At 46.7% G+C, this 27,203-nt stretch overlaps 1 protein-coding gene across 1 annotated transcript in view; it reads left to right on the forward strand.

Annotated features, from left to right (window-relative positions):
* Positions 1-27,203, forward strand: part of LOC147722977 (band 4.1-like protein 4B) — a 747,062-nt gene that overhangs the window by 277,577 nt on the left and 442,282 nt on the right. The window contains exon 3 of the mRNA XM_086965373.1: positions 19,197-19,301. Coding sequence (XP_086821499.1) covers positions 19,197-19,301 — 105 coding nt within the window. The remainder of the gene's footprint in view (positions 1-19,196; positions 19,302-27,203) is intronic.

Consider the following 27,203-nt stretch of genomic DNA (forward strand, 5'->3'; position numbering starts at 1 on the left):
GGGGTGACCCAGAGGAGGATTTGAAGGTTCATATGCGCCACTGCAGGATGCAATGTGTTTGCAAGACATGGGGAGATCATTTGCGGCAAACAACCCAAGACAGAGACCTCTTCCTGGTTTGGGTTCTTCAGTTTTCCGTCGGTTGATCGGACTGTACTAGGGCTTGTATCCTTGGGACGGGGTTTTCTGGCTGGAACGGTATTCCGGGCTCTACAGTCCTTAATGAAGTGACCCCCTTTCCCGCAATAGAGACATTGCTTCAAACGCCGTCTTTTCTCCTTCTCTTCCTGTGTCAGCGGTCCACGGATACCACCGATTTGCATGGGTTCAGGACCTTCGGAGGGTTTGGAACGTTCTTCAATAGGACCCCGAAAGCGAGGGTAGAAAGGGCGATTGTCTGCTCGTGATCTATCCCCTCTTCTCTCTAGGAGCCTGTGATCCAACTGGACTGTCAAATCAATGAATTCTTCACAGGTGTCGGGTAACTGTACCACTTGTGCAAGGACGTCCTTTAATTCCCCACGAAGGCCTTGATAAAATAATGAGATGCGTTTTGCAGGGGGCCAATCGGTCTCTACCACCAACCTGTTGAATGAAGTGATATAAGACAACAAGTCCTGAGAACCTTGACGTATGGTGAGTAGTTCCCTATCCAGGGTCAACATATGGGATTTGCGATCAAAAAGTTTGCGCAACTCAACACAAAAAGCAGAAAAATCGTGCAGCACTGGGTCGTTCTTCTCCAGCAATGGGATGTTCCAGCTAGCAGCATTACCCCCCATATAAGACATCATAAAAGCTGTCTTTGCAGAATCGTCCTGAAATACCCCGGGCTTACATAAAAAAATGTAACCTACATTGATTCAGGAATGTTTCGAACTTACGGGGGTCTCCGTAAAAGCGTTCAGGGGAAGCTAAAGGAACGCCTACGGTCTGCACCACATGAACGGTATGAGCGGCTTCAGCCGAGGGGGCACTAGAGGTGGCTATTTGAGGGGGAACAGAGAACCCACCCCCTTCCACTTCCATAGGTTTTTTAGCGCCAGGGGGAGGTAATGTAGCAGGTTTAATATAAGGACTCCCTCCTGTTCCTTTCTGGACTAGTCCTGCGACTTCCCTTCTTAGGGTACCCACTTCTTTATACAGGGTTTGATTTTCAGCTCTGGAAGTGGCTACTTCCTGTTGTAAGGAGGCCATGCCTTCCACCAGGGAGGCCAAGACTGCCTCAACATTCATCGTTCGGGCCGGTGTGTCAACTTGGGCTTGTCAATCTGTCATGGATTGGCAGCAGCGCAGGCTCACACACGCCACTAACCTTAGCTCAGGATGTCCGGCAGAAACGACTTCGGATGCTAAGCTCTCCTCCCCCCACCAGACACGGAACCCACAGTGGAAGCGAAACACACTGTGCGCACACGTACCTAGCCGGGAAAGGGGAAGTGGATAAAATAATAAATGGGTAGCGATGATTCCTTGGGATCCCCCGGGAGTCTGGTCACCAAGATGCGTAGGACAGCAGGAGAGGACCCACCTGATTAGGGAAGAGTAATGAACACAATCAACACTACACTTCATGTGTCTCGGACAGTATCTTAATCAACTCGTAGGCACCTCACTCACCGGAATCATACAAAACCCAGGCAGTGAAGAAAAGGCACCACAGCAAGCCTGCAAGGTCTATGACTCGTTCTGTCAAGAGTTCAGGACTGTGGCATGAGTAGTCAAAAAAGGATATGAAAAATAACGGTTGTTAAATGACACAAACCGTTCTCAGAGTTCAGCCACAAGTTGAGTACAGGGAACCAACAAGGAACATCAATGGAATAATGTCTCTGTCTCTTGAGGCAGGGATTGTCCGTTGAAACAAAACAAAACAAAACAAAACAGTTCTCAGACTACGTCTCCCAGAAACCCTCTCTGGAGAGAACGTACAAGGATTATTAGCGTAGCGCGTCTTCAAGCAGAACGCTCCCTAATACGAGGTGAATGAACAAGCGATACGTCCCAAGACTGCCCTAATCTGTCTAGCTAGAGACGATCAAACAATAAAGCAGAAAACGAAAGCGAGCCCGCTTTCGTCTCTCGAGTACTTATTCGAAGAGCGCTGTATGTTCCAAACGCTGGGTGAATCACGGCTTCTCAACTCCAGGAATCTTCTAGCTTCTCGCTGGAATCCGGCGGGAAACACCTTCCGCCACTCCGATCTTCTCTACAAGCAAAATTGACAAGCACCGTCCGTGAGGATGGGAGGGGCTAATATGCCTTAGGTCTCATGGCTCTTCCTGCTTGCCCCTTGGAATGCTGGTCAATGTAGTTCACTCTACCTCTTCTACAAACGTCCCCACACACATACCATCTTCGGGATCTCGATAGTAGTACCATCCCTCGACCCCCGGGCACCGCAATCGCTACAGCAAGCATCCAGGTCCCAACGCCTCAACTCCCCGGATACAAGAAACCGACGCTGCAACGCTCAAACGACACCTCATCTCCCCAACGCCGCAAGCTGTCTTTGTTTTTTCGCTTTCCCAAAGGTCCTGCTCTTTGTGGGTCTGTCTTGACTCCGGGCCTGACGCTGCGCACCTCGTGGTCGGCGCTGTACTTTGGGATTTCTTTGACCTTGACATTGTGTTAACTCCAGTTGGGGTTATCTGTTGCTAAAGACTGCTTTAAAGCGAATAACCTATTTTTGAACTATTTCTACCCTCTTGAAGAATTCTTATTGAGTACAGTATTGTGGATTTTTGTCGTTTATGGTCTTGTGATAAGTCTATATGTAGAATACTTATTTTTATAAAACCTGAGTTGTGGCCATCTGTAGTGTTTTCACTGTATAGCTGTATGTGTTGACAAATGCTTAACACACTGCCTCTGAGATAAGCCACCAAGGGGTTATCCAGTAGTGTAATCCCCTTTCCCTGACTTAGAAGCAAGGGTTCCTTTTTGGTCAAAAGTGTATACCATTGCCATCTAGAGAACCCCAGCTCTAACAGTATGGATTTACCTTGGCTTGCCGCTGTAAGGAAGAGCTTTAAAAGCATGAATCTTCTGCACATTTTCCTAAATCCTACTGATTTTGAGGGTATAAACAAAAAAGCATTAAAGGAGGTTCTTTACACACAGTATAGTAATGCAAGATATGAAAAATAGGTACAGGAAACCTCAGTGTTCAGGTATATGTCCATAGAGGATGCCTATCATTTGCCAGCCAGCTATCTTCTAAAACCCATAGGTCGATGGAAGAGAGGATTGCTCTTTCGCCTAAGGGCCGGTACACTGAGATTTTTACTATGCTTCCCTCTAGGGTATAATGCCGACTTGACCAACTGCCATGCCCCTGTGATGAACGTAGCAACTAAACAATGTTACACGTTTCATTCAAAATATACAAAAGGATTTTTGATACCATTTTTTAAAAAAGTGCTGCCATTTATGGTAAAGCAGCTTACATGAAAATCCTTAAATTGGAAGATGAATTAATTTTTCGTGTAGGCTTATTCCTGAAAGCAGCAGTACGTGCACGTGAAACCATGTCTACCCCGTGAAGGACTTTTATTGATTGTATATTAATATTGTATTTATGATAATTGTCCTAATATTCAGATCCCTGCCTATTGATGTAATCTATTTTACTTTTGTTACAGTAGAAACCACATACAACCCATAAGTTCTCATTTAGAAATAGTTTTTAATGACATTGTACTTCTTTTTACCGATCAATGCATTTTTATGTTGCCATCTTGATTTGATTTGTGCTTTTATGGATATATCCTCTCTGAATAAAGATTTTTGATTGATTAAACCACTGAGAAATCTTAAAGTACTTCTGGGCCTGCATTTAAATGCTATGCTCTCTAGCAGGTACATCAAACATTTGAGCTACTTTAGGATTCAAAACAGAGATTGCACGCAGTTTTCTCAAACCATTGCATTCATTTCACCCCTTGCAATGCTACCCTTTCTAGCTCCACTCTTATGACTCCACCCTCTTCTATGGTTACCACAATTTGTGGGTTCCCCTGGTATAATTTCCATTTGAAGTACTGTGCATTAGAAAAACAGAAAGAATGATGAGCCCAGATATGCAAGTTTTTGTTCTATTAAAATTACAGTTTGATCGGTGACCTAGCAAGGGATGGGGTTCTCTGACCTGGGTGACATGAGTATTGGGGGCATCGGCTTCCCCCCTTTGCTCTTACCTGCGGCTGTTACGGGCAACAAACGCAGGAATCACCAGCACCCCCCTACTCCTACATGAGGCAGCCACAGGCAGCAAATGCTGGGACCTCCATGGGCGGCAACAGGTCTAGCTACGCCACCGACTTCTATATACTGAACACCCACACCATAAATGAGAAAGTGAAAAGTAGATACAAGAGTGTATACGTAAATGTTGTTATCCTTTGGGATAACCTACCCTAGCTCTTGTCTTTTCATATTGGGAGGGGGGATAGCGATCCTTCATAAAGACTATTTACAATGCCATATCGTCCCCATACCCGATTTTCCTGACAGTTTTCAAGCACTCTACTTCTCAATAAAGGAAGCGCAACGCCCCTTCTTCAACGGTATCCTAGTTTATCGACCTCCCGGCTCGAGAACCCACTTTACGCACAACCTCCTTCAGGCCCTTGAACCCTATTTTGGCCGAGATAACTTCTCCATCATGGGTGATTTTAACTACCACCTAGAACGGGTTGACCTTTCTGACACCTCCCGCCTCATTGAGGCCCTGGAATCATGTGGGCTCACGCAACGTGTTACCGGAGTCACACATCGTGCCGGACACACTCTGGATGGTATCTTTTCAAATGACCCCCGCCTGACTACTAAGGACCCGATACATCTCTCCTGGTCTGATCATCTGGCGGTCCCTTTTCTTTTGAATTATCACAGGATGGACCCCGGTAAAAAAGGGAACCACCTAATGGAGACTGCCAGAAACTTCAGGAATATCAACAGTGACTCTTTCAAGCCCTGGGCTGCTAGCCTTGTTATCACTGGCATAGACAATGTACAGACCGCAGTCGCTCACTTTGAACATGTTACCACCGAGGCCCTGAATAAACTAGCTCCTGTACAACCTCGGTGCCGAGCCAGAAAGAGACCATCTGCCCCCTGGTTCTCCGACTCCCTTAGGCTCCTCAGGCAAGAAGTGAGGAGAAAGGAGAGGCTTTGGCACGCTAGTTGGGACCTCAAGAACAAGGAAGCTCATAAACTCCTTGTTAAAAAATACAAGGCTGAAATCCTGCAGGCTAAACAAGAATACTATGTCACCGTGACCACCTCGCTCTCCTCTCCGAAGGAGCTTTTTAAAACTGTTGATTCCCTGGTCAAACTGCAAACCCCTGACCCTGTTACCCCTTCACAGGATTTATGTGATAAGATCGCCTCCTTCTTCCACACTAAAATCCAGGATATCCACCTGGCCCTCGAGGAACAAAAAGCTAGTCTCAGTGCATCCACATCCGGGGTAGAGATGAGCTTAACCACCACAGAAATCTCCCCTTCAAGCACCTTGGACTCTTTTCCCCCGTTGGTCCTGCAAGATCTAGAACTATTACTAACTAAGACCAAGTCTGGTTCTCCCTTGGATACCTGCCCATTGAAAGTCATAAAGCAGTGTAGGGATACCCTCCTACCTCCGCTGCTAGAGGTAATGAATCTAGCCATTAGAGACGGTATCTTCCCTACAGAATGGAAGAAGGCGGTAGTAAAACCCCTGTTGAAGAAGGCCTCTCTGGTCCCGGGGGTTTTAAAGAACTTCAGGCCTATCTCTCTGCTCCCTGCCCCAGCGAAGATGCTTGAGGCACATCTTAACAAGCATCTCGCTGGCTTTGTGGAAAGCTCGGGATGCCTAGACCCCTCCCAACATGGATTTAGGAGAGAATTCAGCACCGAGTCAGCCCTCACCATCGTGCTCGATAAAATCCGCACGACAGTTGATGAGGGCCAGACCTCTCTCCTTGTCCTGCTCGATCTATCTGCGGCCTTCGATACCCTCTCCCCCTCAGTCCTTACATCTCGGCTGAGGGAGGTGGGGGTGAAGAACGCAGCTCTGGATCTTCTGACCTCCTTCCTTACAGGGAGGGAGCAGAGAGTCAAGCTGGGGGAGTTCCTATCTCCATCCCAACCTGTGCGATGTGGGGTCCCCCAAGGGTCAGCACTCAGCCCGACCCTTTTCAATATCTATGTTACCCCACTAGCCAAACTAATAAGATCTTTCGGGATGGAGGTAGTCTCTTATGCAGACGACACTCAAATCCTCGTCTCTCTTCCCCATTCAGATGAACTGATCGCCTCCAAGTTTAGATCTTGTATGGAGGCGGTTGGTCATTGGATGATTCAGAACTCCCTAAAACTGAATGGTGGGAAGACTGAGGTGATGGTGTTCGGGGGGAAAGAAAACATCTGGTCAGCCAATTGGTGGCCCGACTCTCTAGGAACTTGCCCTTCCCCTACAACGTCTGCCAAGAACCTCGGGGTGCTGATAGACCCTGCCCTCGACCTAGGCAGCCAGGTGAGCAGAACTGTCTCCACCTGCTGGGGTCTGATCCACACCCTACGAAGGATCAGGAAATATCTCTCCCTCGAGGCAAGAAAACAAATAGCTGTTGCTCTCATCGGCTCGCGCCTGGATTACTGTAATGCGCTATATGCTGGGCTTAACAAAGGCCAGCTGCAGCGCCTACAGGTAGTCCAAAACGCTATAGCTAGATTTGTTCTGGATATTCCCAGACGCTCCTCGGCCACTGCAGCCAGGAAAACGCTGCATTGGCTGCCGGTTGAACACCGAATTCGGTTCAAGGTTCTATGTATGACCTATAGAGCCATTGTCAAAAACAGCGACACAGGAATCGGATCCATCATTTCCCACTATACTCCCGGAAGGAACTTGCGTTCCTCTGGAAAATTGCGTCTGACCACCGCTCGTGTACGAAGAGCCAAATGGGGTGGTAGAGCTTTTTCCACTCTTGCTCCTAAGTGGTGGAATGACCTTCCCCTTGATCTGAGATCTCTCCCGTCTTTACAGCACTTCCGCTCTGCGCTAAAAACCCTTCTTTTTCGGCAAGCATACATGTAAGGTTTCCTGTTTCTTTTCCTTGCCCCTTTTCTGATCATTTTGTTAGGCGCCTTGATACCTGCGGGTCATTGTTCTGCGCATTATAAATCGCCATTCAATTCAATTCAATTAAATTTTACAGCTCTTTATATTTACAACTCGGTAATCCTCCCACAAATAATTAAAGTGCATACTTTCTCATCACAAGACTACTTATTATGGTTCCTCTGGTCTAGCCATGATTAGAAAGAGCAGTATGTAATTTATGTCCCAAAATCTCTCATTCTGTAAGGTTTCATCTAAGACTTTGGTCATACAGCAAGCCAAGCATGAATTCTCTTCGATTATCACTCTTGCATAATCCATTGAGTTATGTGTTTATGATGATCACTTTAGCAGAGGTGTGGCACAGAAGCCAGAGGGGCTGACTCAGGAGGCTTACAGTTCGATCCCCCGTGACAGCTTAGCTCAGCATCATGTGACTCTGGACAATAGCTCACTTAATCTCCCCGATGACGCCCAGCGCCTTGAGACCCATAAGGGGTGATATGTTTGCGCTTTACAAATACAAATTATTATTCATCAGTTTTCTTACTGCTCTTTGCCGAGACGTCTTACTCTCACACCTTAGATACGGAAGACCTACTGAAATCACTTCCCCAGTCTTCCATTGCTTTCAACAGTGGCTGCCATAAACAAAGGGCGGTGAGGCGGGTAGGGTCATGCAGGGGGCCGCAAGGGGGGGTCTTAGAAATACATTATTTAAAATGTTTAAAACTTTATTTTTTTTGCCGGCTGCCTCCAGCATCACGTCGCTTTCGCCGCCTCTCATCTTCCTGGGTCCCAGCAGTCCCAGCAGTCCCTTGGACCAAGACTCCCATCTAATCAGTGTTGCAGAACAGCGTGGGGATTTATTTTAGCAGGCAGTAAAGACTCCCTGCTCAGACCAGGTAGTATGTGGGGTTTCTCCAGCCCGGATACTAAATGCAGCTGGGCTGGAGAAAACCTAAGTACCCATGTGTGTTTTGGTCGGCCTGAGATGGCAGGCTAAAACGCATATTTTCACATACGGAGTGGAGTGCACGTAGCACTCCTCGTACCCCTTCCATGCTTAAGCCCAGCCCCTTCCAACCCCGCTGGCTAAGAGCTGGGAAATTAAAAATAAAATTTTGCAAGAACATAGTTTTATTTTACATTTGCTGGTTCTGAGCCAGGGATTGTGGCGAGGCTCCTTCTCCATTGCGGAAGATCCGCCACTGACAGTTTCTTTGCCTCTAATGTTCATGTGCAGTACATATATTAAAATGAATATGGTCTCAGTGGCGAAATGCAAACTGATGGGGTCCAGTGCCATATAAGGAAGTATAAAATGGCAATTAAATGAGCTGCCTTTAAGGTACATAAATGTCTTGTGCCATCTGAGGGCCTTTTAGAAAATGGTTTGATCCCGCTACAGTGCAGCGGCCTATGTTATGTCATGTATGTCACTTTACAGTATGAAGAAGAGGATTTTTACTTGGTAGGCACAGTCCAAATTCCTACCTGTGCACCACTTTTTTATATTTGACTTAGCTGTCTGAACAGGATCAAATCTTTCAAAAGTACAATAAGAACATGTATTGTGAGAGAGTGGGTTTTTGGTCACCTCGCTCATCCATTTGCTTGCATGTGTTTTTCATGCTTTGTGATTTCCTGAATTAGTTGTCTGTCAAAGTAATGGTATTTTGATGATGGTTACATTCTCGCACTTCTGTTCTCATGAAAAAAAATAGTGATGGGACTGTAGTTTGTACTATAGATTGAGAATGCCATGTGCTTTTAACCACTTTATACCAGAGGATATGATATTAACTAACTCTGCACTATTATTAAAAGCCTTTAAAACAAGTGGTTCAGGAACATCTTTCCTTTTTTTGGCTACTATGCACTTGGCATGCTCTCAGCAGTCAGAGCAATAAGCAATAAGGCTGCTTAAATTCTTATTGGTGCTCAAGGGTATATCTGAACCTCCTGAGCACTGATCATAATGGAAGCTTTACTGCTGGAAAGTGGAGGGTGTCCCCTTTCCAACCGAAATATATAAATGTTCAGAGTGTACAGCCTTGTAATTAATTTAAGAATTTGAACATCAATATACAAGAGCAACAGACATAGTTGGCACTATGTAGTGACAGTAAATAGTGTAAAATAATGATGCGGTTGTAAAGCGGCAGGCATTACTGAATGGCCAGTACACAATGTAAAATCATTATAAGCTGCAGCTCAATTGATGGTTCTGGGTAGCACATGTTTTTAGACACCCAACAAACATTATATATCCCTTTGACTGGAAGAGTCTGAAGGATGTAACTGTATGTTACCTTTGTACATTGAAAACTGAAGAATGGGGTCCGCTGCATTCCAAAGTAATTCTGATAATCTTAAGGGTAATCAATAAAGTTCAATCCTTCAGGGTGCTCAGGGTGAACCCCTTCTGTCCAAGAGGGGCAAGAGATTGACAATGTGAAAAAGACCTTACAGGCGTAAGGTGGGTAACCTGAGCACTCCTATGTGCTTGAAAAAAATAAGTTTATACAGCAGTTTTCCAAAGTTCAAAGTTTTATTCACTTTGTAATTTAACATGTATGATTCATCTTTCTAAATCCAAAGTAATCATTTTGCAGATGATGACTTGAATTGAACATTGCGTAATAACTTCATAATCATAAGAAGTTCAATGTATCATGATAGTAATTGTTGAACAACATAAATCAATGTCCCCGATGCATTTCGAGCTAAGAAGCTCTTCTTCAGGGGGTCAATGTGTTCTGTGAGAAAAGTAGGAGAAACCAAAATTAGTAATCAGGACCCGAGTGATGGTCGATCAAAATACGAGAAAGGACCCAGGTAATTAAAAGGGGTAATCTGAAACACTTAACTTTTATTGTTGCCATTTACCCTATCTCGGTTTTTGTTGAAATGCAACTACGAATGATTTTTGCCTTTTTCCTTAGTGCACCGCATAATACATTCACCACACTCTTGGGGCTTTCTAGATTTTATTCACTCTCATCAGCATGTACTTGTCACATCCGGGGTTATAATCCTGTCCTTATTCTTGATTTACACTGACTTTCACTTAACGCACCAATTTCAGACCAGCACTTTAACCTCACGTTCGCTATCCGCCATTACCCCTTTTAACCTACATAGCCACAGATGTGGGGAAACCTCAAGTGTGTTAAGAGTGCTCTTTGGACATACATAGTGGTGACCCAATCTCTGCTCCTGGTCGTCTGAAGGGTGTTGGGTGGTTGGAGGGATTGAACAGGCAGCATATCCTGGAGAGATAGATGGCAAATTGAACACTTAACTGACTTTTCCCGGCAATGTAGTTTGACCGTTGAGAATGCCAGGCTCCATTGAACCCTCCTGGGACCCCACCGCTGCACGCTGCAGCGTGTAGCGAGGAGGAAAAGGTGTCATCTGATTAGGACCCATGCAGGTAAAGCACTATGAATTTGCCAACATTTACTGCAAACTATTGTGCTGATATGGCTCGGGTTGCGGTGGCACTCAACCTAGACTGCCTGCCTGGAGGGCACGGCATCATAGTGATACTTTGGGGATTATGCCATAGAAGTCACAAGAGTGTTCCCAATTCCCTCCTGAGCTACGCGACACCTGATAATTGCACGGTCCACAACTGTGGCTATTCAACAGAGGTGAGAAGACCAGTGCTGTGACTCACTATAGAGGGGGCACACGGGGCTGTTGTGGTCAGACCCGGACCCTGGAAAGGCACAGCTCTCATGAGGGATTGTGGCATGTGGGCCTGGTGACTGTCAGGGATGGCAAGAACCATAGTCAACGTCAAGGGGGCCTTCATAGGTACCCACAGACAATAGGAGGAGGAATACTAACTGCACTCTGGAGTGGGGTGAGACGGAGGCGTCAGCGGCTGCTCCTCATCCACTTAGGGCTGGGCGCAATAGATCTGTAGGGGGGTAACATACTGCACTGGAAATGGGGAAGCAGTTGGGGCCTCCCCGGAACAAGATGATAGTGCAACGGATTCAGCACTTAAAGAAACTGGAGGTGAACTACCGGAGATACCTGTGCATCAACAATTGGCCAAGATTTTAGAAGCCATCGCTGATACCAAGGCGACACTGCACCAGGACATTAGTACGGTAGCGGTGGTCCTTGGCCTGCTGCCGGCAGGACATGCCAAACTAACAGATAGGGTGAAACAATCGGACACAACTCTGGAAGTGCTCGCCCTGACGCAAAAGGTTTTGACAACGAAGGTCAACAAACTCTCTGGCAGGATCGGTGTCCTGGAGTGGCGGGCAGAGGATGCTGAAGGACAAAACCGCAGTAACAATGTGAGGGTTCTGGGTCTGCCAAAAAGGAGTGGAAGGTCAGGACATGGTCGAATGCCTAGAGACATGGCTCCGGGAGGTGGTGGCACCGGAGGGCCTGTCGCAATTCTACACTTTGGAAAGAGCTCATCAAGTACCTGCTAGACCGCCAGCACTGGGGAGACCCCCACGTCCTGTAGTAGCCAGATTACTGCACTTTCGAGATAGGGATCTGTTGTTACAAAGAGGATTCTCCGAATGGCCATACAGGGTGGAGAACAATAAGGTATCCCTGTTTCCGGACTGTGCACTAGAGGTCCAAAGACGTCGCACTTCTTTCTTAGAAGTCAAACAAGCCCTGCGAGAGGAGGGAATCCAAAAATCGCTGATGGTCCCAGCTCGGCTGAGGATAATGCTGGACAAGAAAACACAGTTTTGTGACGACCCTAAATCTGCCTCTGAATGGATTAAAGCCTATAAAATGGAATGTCGACATATGCCCCGAGAAGGGAAGCAAACAACGGAGACCTGAGAACCCGGGAAATGGCTACGGAGGCGCCAGAGGGTTACTAAGAGGCAGAGCTCGTCGAGTACAGCAGCGTAGAGAGCGGACGCTCTGTAGGCAGTTGCGGTCATGATACGAAGCAGAGGAATGTCATTGGAGAGAGGATCGGAGTCAAAACATGGAACTGATGAGTCGGACTCAGACACATCCCACAATGGCAGCATCGGCATGCCAAATGTGACTCCTCAGACAGCAGATGGGATTTTTGATAAGTGATTGAGGATTTTTTTACTTTCCTCCCTTTCCTCCTTGTACTTTCTTTGCCTCTATATTTGGGTCGATTGACCATGTTTGCATATGCGTAGGTATGATCCTCTTCCTTGAGATGAGAGGGGGTGGAGAGGGTGGATAGGGTGGCACGGGGGGACACTCCTGGGTATGGGCTGGAACGGCCATTTAAGGCTGTGACATCATGCATGATTAACTCAAAGTTGTTAGATACTAGTGTCGGTCGCCACGCTCCCCTGTGGGCCCTTGTGCTCGTAGCTGGGGGTCTTAACAACTTGTTGCCTCCATCGTTCTCGGTGTGCACCTATGTGTTAGACCATTCTACCCCTTGCCCCTCACCTGCCCCGCCCCTTTCCTGTACCTTTTCTTGGCTGTACCTCCCTCAGCACCGCTCCTCGCCCTTCCTGTACTTCTCTGTGCCACCTGTGTAGTGAACCACCCGGCTCATGTAATAAAATGTTACCATCTCACTTTCCTGGACCGGGCCCAGACCAGGGAGTATAAATAAAGGGTGATGTCAGCGCTCGTGGCTGACGGCATGGAACTAAGAGTGAGAGTTGTCGTCCCGTTATTTTTTGGTACCCCCTAGGCCCTATCAAAGTCCCAGCCATCTCCTATTAGTGATATCCCCCCACGAATTTACATTGGCTACAAGGCGGGTGTGAAGCCTGCACACATCGGCATTGAAGGCGGGCTCCCATGTTCCCGATGCCCCGGACCGCGAGGAAGATGATCCGCGGGCCTCGCTGGTGCTGCGCGTGGCCCGGTTGCAGAGGCAGTGGCGGTGAATAAGGGCAAGCGCGGAGAAGAGGTGAGGAGCCTGTAGGGTGGGCGGACCCGAGCGGCAAGAGGAGCACGTGCACCGCCGAAGACAGTGCCCATCCTGAGAGCATGCGGTCTTCACCAGGTCCACGCTCCATCACTGGATGCCCCCCTGTTAGTGCTGAGGCAGCTCTGTGGCCTGGAGAGAGACTGGGAAGCAGCTCGTGGGAGCAGAGATGGCAGGAAGCTGGTGTGCTGCAGGTGGAGAGCTGAGGGGAACAAGTCAGCTGAACTTGGCCCCTGAAAATGTGCTGGAGGCAGAGGGAGGCCGCAGGCAGGCAGGTGGTGCCCTTTTAACATTCCAAGCCAGGCAAGGGAGTGGGTTGTGCGGGACTAAGTGAGGCCAGCCCCCCCTGAATAAACATTGCAGAGCAGGCACTGTAGAGGCACCAGGAGGCCAGTTCCCATGAGCACGGGACAGGGAAAAGCAAACAGGCAAAGGCCAAGCGCATCCAAGGAAATGTCACTGTAAGTGGGTGGAGATGCCCCAGGGCCAGCAGATCACATCTCCTGCATGTCATTGAAAGTGCTACCACCAATTTGGATCCGGCTACAGAAGCACCTCAATGGCGTAAATGGATTGGGCAGTTGGAAAATTACTTTATTGCCACCAGGGAGAAAGACAACGCAGTGAAGCGCTCAACCATGCTATATATGGGAGGGGAGGAGCTGTACAAACTATTTCAAGATCTCTCAGATACAGGGGACAGTATTGACTATGAGAAGGTGGTCAGGGCACTCAACTGCCACTTTGACCCGCAAGTCAACCCTGACTTCAAGCATTTCAAACTACGCCAGGCAAAGGAAAAAGAGGAGGAGTCTGTTCCACGTGTGTCTAAGGAAATTGGCAAGCTCGTGTGTGGGCATTGATCGCCAATTTGAGATTTGGGCGCAGCTAATATTGGGGTGCAACTCATCTGAACTGCGCAAGCTCATCTTGCGCCAACTGGTATATCGTTAGGTTACATTTTGGTGTTGTGGAGAGCCCATGGGTTGGCAGACGCTAGAGTGGGGTAGATGGAATCAGCGCTGGTAAAACGACCGGCCGCTCAGCAGCCACTAAATCCAACCCCATCAAAGAAGAGCAGGTGGATGCCATCGGAAAGTTTGGCACCCGTGGCGGGGAAGGTGCCAGTGGGGGTGGGGAGCACCCGGGAAAGAAAGGATGTGGAAATTGCGGCCTGGAGAGCTACCCACCGAGGGGGTGCCCGGCACAAGGCAAACAATGCTTGAAGTGCAACAAGTTCGGACACTTTGCAAAGTCTGCATGAGCACAGCCTGGTCGGCAGCAGGTGGAGGCAAACAAAGGAAACAACGGCCAATATTGCGCACATCTCAGGAAGCAGAGGAGGTGGAGAGCATGTGCCAAAGGATGAACGTAGTGGAAGACGATGAGGAGGATGATGTGTTTGTAATCTCGTGCACCGGAGGTGCCAATACAAAGAAAAGACCACCCCTAATGTGTCAGTTGTGGGTGGGAGACAACAGCTCTATGCCTCTATCAATATCCTTGATGCCACTCAATATGAGCGACTGGTGCCAAGACCGGTGCTCCTCAAAATATAGGCCAAAATCTTCACCTATTGGGTAGACGTTCCAATTCCACTGCTGGGCGTGATCGAGGTGGAAGTCAGGCATGGAGAAAGATCCGCAACCACCTGACTCCACGTAACGCGAGACAGCGCAGGGTCGCTCCTGGGATGCCACTCGACCGAAGATCTGGGGTTGGTGATGTTCACGAGACAAGTTCATCAGTCCCATGCGGAGCCGGTGATGGCCGAATTTTCGGACCTGTTCAGAGGGCTAGGCTGTCTGAAAGGGGTTGAGGTCAAACTCCACATAGACAACACGATAAAGCCAGTAGACCTGAGACATCGCAGGGTGCCGTTCCACCTGAGGCATTTAGTGGAGGCAGAGTTGAAGTGCCTGGAAAGGGATGGAGTAATCAAGAAAGTGTCAGGCCCCACCCGGTGGGTATCAGCACTGGTGATTGCCCCCAAACCCAAATAACCGGGGGCAATTCGCCTCTGTGTGAACATGAGTTTGCCCAACAAGGCCATCAAGAGAGTGCGGCCTATCACGCCCACCATTGACGAGATAGCCGCAGACAGTAACGGCGAAAAGTGGTTTTCCAACGTGGACTCAAACTCTGGCTATCACCAACTGGTTCTGGAGGAGAAAGGCTGTTACATAACCACATTGTCAACCCACGTTGGTCTCTGAAGGTTCAAGCGCCTCAGTTTCGGGGTATCCTCGGTGGCTGAGGATTTGCAGTATGCGTTTAGGGAAGCACTTTCTGGTTTGGTTGGCATCATCGTCAGTGACGATGTCCTTATCTTCTCAAACTCCCTCGAGGAACATCACGTGAGACTCTGAGCAATGATGCAAAGGCTCGTGGAGCAGGGTTTGACTCTCTAGAAAGGGAAGTGTGAATTCTACACAAATGAAGTGGAGTTCTTCGGGTACCGGTTCTCAGCTCGTAGACTGCAAGTGGATCCGGCCAAGGTGGAGGCCATCCAGGCTGCAGCAGTACCCAAAACCAATCTGAGGTGAGTTTTCTAGGAATGGCTAATTACTGTGGCAGATTCATACCGCATCTGGTCTCACTGTCGAAGCCTCTCAGAACTCTTACGAAGAAGGGCGTCAAATGGCGATGGTCCAGTGCAGAGGCAAAAGCGTTTAAGACATCAAAGAAGTGCTATTACTGGGGTCGGCGGTGGCCTACTTGAAGCCAGGACAGCCAACAGAGGTGATGGTCGATACCAGCCCATTGGGGCTGGAGGCGGTGTTGCTGCAGCAAGATCAAGGTGAAAGTGGATGCCGATTGCTTATAAGATGGGCGTGCCATCATTTCGACATTTATCCGTGTGGCTACAAATTCAGCTTGGTTACAGATCACAAGCCACTCGTACTCCTGTTTGGTGGCACGTCTAGGAGTGGGCCTCCATGAATCGAGAGATGGGCAGTCCAAATTCAACAGTATAACTTTGACGTTATTTATCGCCCAGGAATTAATAACTCAGCTGATTGCCTGACCAGACATTCAATTGCGGATCGGCCGGAGGCCCCGTCTGAGGTTGACGAAGGTTCAGAATCATTCGTGAAGCAGATTGTGGACGCGGCGTGTCCACGGGCGCTGTGTGTAGAGCAAATTGTACAAGCCTCTAACAAAGACGCTTGCCTCCACGCGGTCAAGGAAACCTTGCACAACCGCCAGTGGAAAACATTCCTTCAAGGGTCAAGCAGTCTGACTGACAAGGAGCGGGAGGCGAGGCTCGGTCTATGGAGATGCCGAGAGGAACTGAGTGAAGTGTGCAATGGAGTGATACTCCGGGGTGTGCGTCCGATGATACCCTAACAACTCTGGAGGAGGACAGTAGACATCGCCCATCAAGAGCACCAAGGGATTGAGAAGACCAAAGCTCCTATTAGATCCAAGGTGTTGTTCCCTGGTGTTGATCGGATGGTAGAAGACAAAGTAAGGGGCTGCCATGGATGCCTGATAATGGAAGCGGAACCTCCGACTTTCCCAATAATCACTGAAGCACCCAGCACCAAGCCCTGGGACAACATCAGCATGGACTTTGGGAGCTTCCTGGATGGGAGGCACACCGTTGTTATGATGGACAGTTACTCCAAATGTCCAGTTGTAGAAGTGGTACACTCAAGGGCCTTTGAGGGTATGAAGCTGTCCTAGAAAAAAACTTTGTGCTGCTGGGAATGCCCGAGGTGGTACGCACTGACAACGGACCACCCTTCCAAAAGCACCCGGCGATGTATAGAAGTTCAGGAGAACTGTGAACAAAGCCCTGCGGATTTGTGTGGACCAAGAAGAAGACCTGAAAGAGTGCCTGCAAAGGTTCTTACAAGCCTATCGCCAAACCCCTCATTTCACCACAAGGTGTGCTCTGAGTGATCTGCTGATGCGGCTAGAGCGTTGAGAGACGTAGTGCCTACCAGCCTTCTGGATAGCTGCCGAACACAATCCAAACAACAGCAAACCAATGACAAAGCCAGCCAGCAGCGGTGAGCCCAGAACTGTCATATTCGCAGAGGGGACCAGGTGGTCATAAAGAACCGGTTCCTAGTTCCCCACTCCCTTCGAGAGGGAACCATGGAAAGTTGTACGGTTGCAGGGGTCCATGATCACTGCGAGAAGAGGGAGACATCAAATAGCGAGAAACGCTTTGTGGTTCAAGAAAGAAGTGGGATTGGGGCCGGTCCGGACTGAGGAAACAGAGCTCCAAAGTGATGAGAGTGTGCCCCCGGTGGAAGTCAATGACCGGGTGTTCGAGACAGAAGATCCCCAGGGCGGTGAGAAAGGATTTCCTGAGGTGGCGCTGCACTCCGGTACAAACCAGGAAACAGCGGAGGGTCAAAACTTCTGAGGAGAACAGCCCTACCGGCTGACAGACAATCCTCGGCCCAGTACCCAGTTGAAAGACTTTCTGTGCTAAAGTGACTGTGATTAAGACGTTGGTGATTGAAGAATCGAATCAGCACAGTCCAGTTTGTTTGTTTGTTTTGTTTCAGTTCATTAGTTGGCCACCCGGCTCATGTAATAAAATGTTGCCATCTCAATTCGCCAGGCGCGGACCAGGAGGTATAAATAAAGGGTGACGTCGGAGCTTGGGGCTGGCGGTACAGAACCAAGAGTGAGAGGGGTTGTCCCGTTATTTCTAGTGCCCTGTCGGCCCTATCCCAGTGCCATCTCCTATTAGTGATACCCTCCCCTCCAGCAGGCCCCCCCCACAAACCTACAACCAGTACCTCTACCTGCCTGTACCACTTTCTGCCTGCACCTCAACTGCCTGTAGCGCTCCCAGTCTATACATTAATTTTGCAAGTATTTCTCACTGACAGAACTTATCCCAGCCTCAGTGAGCCCTTTGGCCTTCCGGCAGACGCATTGTAGAGCAGCGTGGGGAGGGGGGAGGGAATATCTCCGGCTTGCCACGTCACTGCCCAGCCTGCAACCAACCACCTACGCCTGTCTTCATCTCACCTCTCTCCGCCTGCACCTCTCACCCTGTCCGTATCCTTGTTGCACCTGTCCTGGCAGCAAGTCTCAGTCCGCACCCCCTGCTGCTTCATGATCTTCTTGCCTGTACCTCTACTAGGTCGTGGCTCAACCTGTATGTACATCCCCCATCTATCTCTGCCCACACCACTCCTACCCGCTCCTCCTCTTGCCCAGACTTCTTCTCACTCATACCGCTGCTTATCCCTACTTCTTTCCCACACCTCTCGAAGTCTGCGCCTCTCCCAGACACCCCTCTCTCCCACAGCATCCTTCCCTGCCTGTACTTCTCCCGGACAGTATTTCTCTCACCCGCACTTCTCCCTGCGGTCACCGCTCCCTGCTCTCCCCTCTTCCTGCTCTCCCCTTTCCCTGCTCTCCCCTTTCCCTGCTCTCCCCTCTCCCTGCTCTCCCCTCTCCCCTTTTCCTCTCCACACCTCTCCATATCCCCCCCTCTCTGTACCTGTCTATCCCATGCCTTTCTTTACTCCCTTCTTCCGGACTGTATCCAGCCTCCACTTTTCCTTGCTCATACTTCCCCATCCCCTTGCCATGCCTCGCTCTGTCCATACCACTGCTGCCTGTAACTTTCCCCTCTCACATCTACAGACAAGAATTCTTCAGATATCGGATCGAAGCCAGACGAATGGGCTTTGCTAAAGCTTGTTGTATGTGTGAAAGGATTGTGTGTTGTTTAAAGACCGAAGTGCATGAGAAGGTTCGCAGTTATTTTGATGGACGCATTCTGCTGCAAGGTGAATGAGACAGACGATGAAATACTGAAGAGGCCCCTTTGATGCCGTCAATGATGCTTCTGAGCATGAGCAGGTGACGCGTCGGAAAGAACCCCCCCTAAAAAAGTAGCACAATCACATCTCAACTAACTCTTAGTCAGTGTCTCACGCCAGGCCATGCGAGTTGAGGTGACCTCTTTATTTGAATATCCTTGTTAGTTCGCTCACACCCAACAACCACCTGTGCCAAATGGCCTAGTACTTACTGTTTCAGTGCAACTACATCATATGCTTAACTAATGTTTTTATTCTCTTTGTATGATTTTTAACTAAATCGAATAAAGATTCTTTGACTGGCTTAACTAATATGCGTGCCTTCTATGACAAAAGTACAAACCTTTCCTTTATTTTGCATCTTCAGAAGTCCAGCGCCCTCACGAACGGAAACAACACAATCAGCTGGTGCTGCAGACAAGCAAGAAATAAAGCCTTCTCGTATGCGGAAGTTAACAAGACAATACAGCTTGTAAGTTTCAGCTTTGCACCCTTTTTTCTAATACAGCATTTATTGTTCGGAAACAGAGATCAGGCGAGTGTGCGGAAAAATACTTGTGCAGTGAATTTTCAGAATGGACTGAAACGCTGTACACAACAAGCATTGGCATAGCCAATAGGTCTCGCCTATGGGGCCTTATAAGTGTTTAGCCATGACACGCGAAATCCTGGCTTACTCTTGAATTTCGTGAGAAAGTCTGTTATACTATAAGAGTAAGACCTGCCAGCATATTTGGTAATTCTGCCCTACGTTTTTGAATATATGACTACATGCACGAGTGTGCTTGCATGTTGCCCTTTGATGGCAGTTTTTGGCTCACTGTGCTAGATTACTATTGTAAATTATGAACTGCACAGTAACAAAATGATCTCTGTGACAAAGGAAGTAACCCACAGAGCTATGCACATAAAATACATTGCTGTAATCTGCTGGTACATATTCTTTGCAACAGTCATATTATCCCTTGAAAATGGTTACAAAAAAGCCATAAAACAATTAGCTTATAACCTGGAGAAAATTTAAAAGTGCTAAACAAGCACTTTAAATTCATAAGGATAAAATCACAGCAAGGAAAACTAGAATATGTGGCACGAGACGGTTTTTGTACCGCTCATAATATTACCAGTAGAATGTAATTTAGTTAAAACAATCCTGATCAAGCTCTGCTCCAAACCAAACCTCCAAACCGTCACTATATATCCTAGGAGCTATCACACTTTACTCGTCGGTGGGGCCCATGACACAGCGAGTCCTTCATTCACACAAATCACCCTGCTCCCAACATCAGTGAAAACCAGAGGAGGAGCCACTGGATTAGCGGAGTGTCCTACTTCGTCTATTTAATCTAAATTTTATACAATATATAGATATGCAGTTTATTAGATCTTACCATGGTTTAACTCTTAGTAAAACATTAAGACACCCCACTGTTTGGTCAATGTATCTGCTAGTAAAAGTTAACTAATGGCCCACAAGACCAGCTTCATTCTCCATTTTTTTAATTTTTATTTAAAGATTTGTATCTCCTAGCATGACCTTATTTTATTTGACCTTTAATTTGAACACCATAAAACATTTAATTCACCTGAAGAAAAAGAATGTTAAATTCGAACAGTATACATTTATTAGCAGAATAGTTCAGAAATATAAGTCAAAGACATATTACCAATTTTATCTGCAATGGAAATCAGAGTTCGCGTAGAATGGTTCCCACAACAGCCTCTCTATTCTTTCTTGATATTCGCCTACCATCAGGACTCCGTTCCCATCAAAAGTTAAAGTCAAGAAAATGTCAAAGTCTTTGCACCATAGGAAAATCAATCAGTCCGACAGCATGTCGTGGTGCGAAAAATAATTCAAAAGCACGCCGACCATGACATCAGCCACACAGGCTGCTTGCACATGTCTCGAGCACAGTTTTGCATGGGTGGAGGGACACTCACTTGGAGTCTCACAAACCTTCCATTTTTTAATAGACCGCATGAGCCATAATGTGAACTATTATAGAAACAAATACAATTAAACATTAGATTTTGAAGTAGAGCCCTTCTGTTTAACTCCCCCCACTTTATGTTTACCCTATTAGTGGTTACCTAGCCTTTTAAGCCACAATTATGTATTGTTTTCTTACCTTCTCCATCATTTCTACCACAATAATACATTTAAAATGCATTCATGTAAAGCCTTTTTATTAGATGACAAAATTTTCGCACTATATTAGTAAGACAACTTCGCATAATTAATGGTTTAAGTTTGCAACACAAGCATATTAGTATCCCACGTGTATTTGTGTGGGTGCTTTCTATTCTACGTTAGTTAATTTTAAAACCACATGATTAATGCATATTACAGTTATGGGAAGCCAACTTTACAAGGGGTATACACACATTTTTGTTTTCACCCTCGCTCCATCAACTCCCCCCTTTGGTGATTTATCACCAAATGACACCCACATTTTCATAACATTTTCAAAACATGTTTACATTTTTTTTAATTAGTATGAGTTATACTCTAGTATCTTCCATTTTATTTCTGTCTTGATAAAGTTTCTCCTTAAACTCTTCAATTTCAATGTCCCCCTTTTCACTTTATCTTTGTCTCTCTTAAAATTCCTTTTTTGATAGACTTTTTAAGGTTTCTTCTTTTTCTAAGTTTACAACCTAATCTTAAGACTAAAAATATCACTATTATTAGTGTTACTGGAATTAATACTTTCCTTATCATTGATCTACCTTTTTCATAAAACCATTTCTTAATGGCTGAAAAACTTCTACCAAGTTTCTCAAGAACACCATCAACCTTCAGTGGTATAATTTCTTTATGCAATTCTGTAAGATTTGTAATATATCTTTCAATGTTTTGACTTGTATCAGGAATGTAGCTACAACAGTGCTGTACCTTCAAAATTCCACAGACTCCTCCCTCTTTTGCCAAAATTATATCAAGAACAAGTCAATTTTGCATCACCATAGCCCTCATAGCCACCATTTCTGTGTTTACCAATAAAAATCCCCCTGCAGTATCTGTTGACAAACGATCTACTATCATCGACAATTTCCGAATTCTGTTTGCATTACAAGATATACCCACTGCTGTTATCAAGGCTCCAAAAACATCACCTATTATTTCTATTATACTTTCCCTTCTCCTACGACTTAAAGGTTTCCCTATCTCATGAATTCCATTTGTTCCTCTATCTACATGAAACATTTTAGGAAAGGCCAGACCTACATAGCAGGACCCATACCAATGATCAGGCAATCTATAATAAGCTTTGTTCTCACATGGGAAATAATTGCCGGGGAAAACTAGATCATCACCTCCTTAAAATCCCCAACCCCCTCTTGTAATATATGTATCTTCACATTGACTTGCTCCAACAAAATAATTATCATACGCAGTGTTTTCTCTTCAAATACATAATTTCCCTAATAATGGTGTATCTATATTTATAGCCAGATTCACCTTATGTCCCTCTATATTATCATCCACATTGTAAATTTAGATTTCTTTGTTTTTTCCTTACTCTTATATTGATTCCTTCTTTCCTCTAACATATCCAAAAAGGCTTTCTCTTCATTTCTCATTTTACAAGTCAAATTATGTTAGAACGCATAGTCATGGGTCAGTTCTTGTGTTTCCAGAAAATATTCTCCAAAAACCTTTGCAGGTTTTATTTGATTCAATTCAGCCACAACTTTCAATTTTGCAAAAACATCATCAGAAGTGGAATAATAATACTCTAATTTACCTGTTCTGTAAAACAAACTAGCTAACACACTACATGTAACCCTATATGTTAATGGAAAGTGGTGTACGTCACACCCTCTGATACAGATGCTGGTAATTTCACAAAGGTGTAGCAATCTCTAGCGTCCATGGTTCTCACATATTCAGATAATAAATTCAAAAATATATTCTTGGAGTAGTCACTAATCAAATTATCTTGCTGTATTTCAGTTCTATACATATGCATTATTTCACCCTTTGACTTATAGGTCTTTTCTCCCATACCCTCATTTGCCTTTGATTTTTCAAAATTTGGCATGAAAGGAATTACAATAGCTAATATCAACCATACCAACATCAATAGCCCTGTACATATTAACCACATTCTACACCATTTTCTAAAAATAGTACATTTCGATCTTGTTACATTATCAGTAGCCATTTTTTTTACACAGCGCTTTCCACAATATTTTCTTGTTTATATTGTCTCTTTCAAATCTCTTTTGCACTTAATAGTGTCCTTACCACCAATAAATTCAACAATTTTGTTCCTTCACCTTTCCCCCTTTTTGGTTTCCCAGTTTAGGCACTCCTTTTTCCCTCTTTTTAGTTTCAGTTCACTCATTTTCTTTTTCTCCACTTTGATAACTCAATTGATCTTGACTGCTATTTACTTCCCTTATTGGACGCAAAGCGATGTACGACCATTCAGGTGACTTGTATTTTTGATTTGGTCATCTTACTCTTTTTGGCCTTTGCACAATTTCTATATTTTCTCCCAACAAATCCTTTTGACTGGTTATTTCATTTACTTGATCTTCTTGGATTTTTGCTTTATTAACCAGTTTGAATCTCAGACCATCATTTTCTTTAGGCCAATTATCTCCTTTACGTGGTTTCTTGGTTTCAGGTTCGACAGTGTTACGTTCCACTCTCCAAGCTCTCTTTCTTGAGCTTCTCCTTAACTGAGTTTCATCCTCACTGTCATCAGACTAGGTTTCAGATTTCTCATCAGTGTCCGGTGAACTTTATAATGTCTGTTTTCTTTACTGAATCTGTTTTTTCTTTGGTCAGTTCTTTCACTCTGTTAGGAACCTCTCCATAGCTGGTACTTGGAAGCTCATTCTTATCGTGAGTTATTTCCTTTTCACCAGTTTCAAGATTTCTGTTCCTGCTTTCAGACTGCCCTTCAGTACTTATCTGACTACCAGTTTTGTCTTTACTTTGGTCAGTGTCCACACTGGTATCAGACCTTACCAAATCTCAACATTCAGGTCGATCTTCAGAATTTGGTATTTTGATGACTGCACTTTCTCCTTCAGACGCAGAGCTCGCATCTGATATTTCTAGATGTCAACAAACAGGTCGAGCTTCAGTATCTGGATTTTTATCTGGTTCACCTTCAGAATCTGAGTCCGTTGTGCTTTCTGATTCGTCCTGTGGATTTTCAGGCTCAGGCACACGGATGATATGGTTGGCATGTACCCATCTCTTTACACCTGCACATTTAACTGCAGTCGTGCTAACCAGAATGACTTGTCTGGGCTTCTGCAAACGAGGAACTAGGCAGTTTCTTCTCCTGTGTACCTTTATCCGAACCCAATCTCCAGGGACTAGATCATGAGCTGGATGTTTCTCTTTCGAGTTTGCCTCAGTTCCCACCTGATGGAACACAGAAGTTACCACGTCAGACAGGTTTTTGCAGTAATCCAGTATGATATCATCATTAATAGTCAGTAGTTTATCAACTGGCACACATGCTTGTCTCATTACTCTATCCATCAATATCTCATGTGGAATCAATCCTGTCTTTTTATCAGGTATGCTCCTTAGGGTCATCAGAACAAGTGGCAAAGCATCAGGCCATTTCAGTCCAGTGGCCAAGCTCATTTTTGCAATTCTGTTCTTTCTGGTTCCATTTACTTGCTCAACTACCCCAGAAGCCTCTGGTCTGTAAGCACAATGTAATTTCTGACAAATGTCCAGTGCTTCACAAATCATCTGCAATAACTCATTGTGAAAATGTGTTCCACGATCAGTCTCAATTATTACTGGGAAACCAAACGCGGAATGATTTCTCTTAACAATAGTTTTACAACAGTCACTCCATCATTCCGTCCGGTAGGGAAGGCCTCCACCCACCAGGAAAATAGGCAAATGATCACAAGTACATATCGAAGCCGATTACAGGGTGGCAACTCGACAAAGTCCAATTGCATTTGTGTACATGGACCTCCCTCCCTTCGTACGGTTCCCGAACTCACAACTGTTTTTCTTCTTGTGTTTAACTGCTGACAAACAAGACATTGCTGACAAAGGCTCTCAGCGATCATCCTGAATTTGGAATTATGCCATGTCGGTCTAAACATCATGATCCTGGCATCCCTCCCAATATGGGCTTGGCCATGGTACATTCAGGCCATATTAGAGATCATGCTATCAGGCATTACTGGTCTTTCATCTTTATAAACCCAAATTTCATCCTCTTCTCCTTGTCTACATCCTGATTTTAACCAAATGTCCTTCTCTTCCTCACTTGCTTCCTCCTGCATCTGTTTTACTTCCTGCCAAGTCTCAACTACTGTGGTTATCATTAGAGGACTTGAAACATGTTCAGCTTTTATGTCCCGATTTATAGAAGCAAGATTTTTAGCACAGTACTTCGCAATGGAGTCAACAAAGCAGTTGCCTCTGGTGGCATAATCATCTCCTTTCTTGTGAGCTGCACATTTTACAACAGCAATTTTCTCAGGTAACTGGATTGCATCAATCTGCATTTTCACAAACTCAGCAATTCTGATAGGGGATCCTGAAGAAGTTAAATAACCTCTTTGGGACCGCTGTTGACCATAATCAAGGACATCCCCAAAACCATCCTGACTGTCAGTCACTATGGTGACTCTTATTTCTTTTCCCAGTTCACATGCTCGAATCAAAGCAATCAACTCTGCTATTTGAGCAAAACAAATTCCTTTCAGACAAGATGCTTCCAGAATGCCTGCCACTGTAAATACAGCAAAAGCAGCACTCAGAGCACCCTCATCTGTTCTCAAACATGAATAATCTATAAACATTACATAATCGAGGGGCGTGGCCAAGATGGCGACGGAGTAAGACGTGCCTGCGAGCTCCTCCGGCAACCCAAGCCCTTCATAGCTCTGTCTAGCGGTACTGGGGCGATTTCAGCCACGACTTTGACTCTCCTTGGCTCACTGAGGTGCCCTGCATTGGTTTGCTCCTTCTCCCGTCGTGCTACGACCTGGGACGGCGGACTTAGCCGAGGTGTTAGTTTGGTGACGCACGAGTACTGAAGCGGCCTACGGGGCTTTGTCTGGGCGACGTCGACTCTTCACACGAGGGGACCTGGGACTCTAGCAAGTTACCGAGCGAAGCGCTTGCTTTGCGAGTCCCCCCCACTGGGATTGTTACGGACCTACCTGCGATCCCGGCGTCCTAACAGGCTGTTGTCGCCGAGCGGAGGCGACGAAGAGGCGCCGGCCTGTCTGGCAGCTTGCTGGACAGCGCAGAAGACCACCGGACGGAGAGGTGGTGCCGTCTTGCCTCTTACCCTCTGAGCTGAGGTGTCGCATCATGTTGACGAGGACCCGCCTGCATAAACCAGGGAAGGATGGTCCTGGTAAGGGGGCGTCTGGATCGCCCCCCGGCCCTAGCAAGTCGCCGACCAAAGACGACGTTGATGGCCCGGTCACGAAGGCCTTCCTGATAGAGCTTTTTTCCTCCATCAAGGAAGATATTACGGAGCTGAAAGCACAACTAGCCTCCGACCTCCGCGAGGTCCGCCGAGATGTGGACAGCATCGACGAGCTTGTAGCGGCGACCTTGGAGGACCACGACTTGGGCCTCAATGGGGATGTCCATCAGCTATAGCAAGATCTGCTCCAGCTCCGCGAGCAAAATCTGGATCTCCAGACCCACTGCGAGGACTTGGAAAACCGGTCCCGTCGTAATAATATCCGAATACGAGCGGTGCCATGGGATGGAGACGGTGGGAACCTACGAGAATATGTGGAGGCTCTCTTTTTGCAAATTTTGGCGGAGGACGATCGCACTGAAGTCAAGATGGACAGAGTACACCGGGTGGGCCTGCCTCGTGGCGCGCGCTCGCCGCCTCCCGACATCTTGGTTTGTGTCCACGACTTTCAGCTGAAGGAGGCGATCTTGCGGAAGGCGAGGGATACCAACAATCTGCTTTTTCATGGGCACAGCCCTCAACTTTTTCAAGACCTGGCGGCTTCCACCTTGCAGAAGCGACGGGACTTCCGCCCGATCACGGCCTTTCTGAGGGAGCACGGGGTGTCCTACTCCTGGGGTCACCCCTTTCGGCTTATCTTCAGGTGGCAAAATAGACTGGTACACGTGAGAACTCTAGCAGCCGCCAGGGAGTTGCTCGGAATGGAGGAATCATCTGCGTCGGCGGACGCCAGCGTCTCTCCAAGAAGACGTCGCCGTTCCCGCTCCCCAGCGTGGCAAAGAGTGGGCCGACATGGCGTAGCAGAGGGGCCGTCACCATCCGCAAGCCAGAATGAAAGGGGAGAAGCTTTGGCCTCGGTGGCCCAGGTGACTGAGTCGAGCCTAGTGGACAGCTCCTCGGCGGCCTAGACCCCCTCAACAGTGGCCCGTGGG

Source organism: Lissotriton vulgaris, chromosome 4_1, assembly GCF_964263255.1.
Source record: "Lissotriton vulgaris chromosome 4_1, aLisVul1.2, whole genome shotgun sequence".
In the NCBI taxonomy this organism is placed as follows: domain Eukaryota; kingdom Metazoa; phylum Chordata; class Amphibia; order Caudata; family Salamandridae; genus Lissotriton; species Lissotriton vulgaris.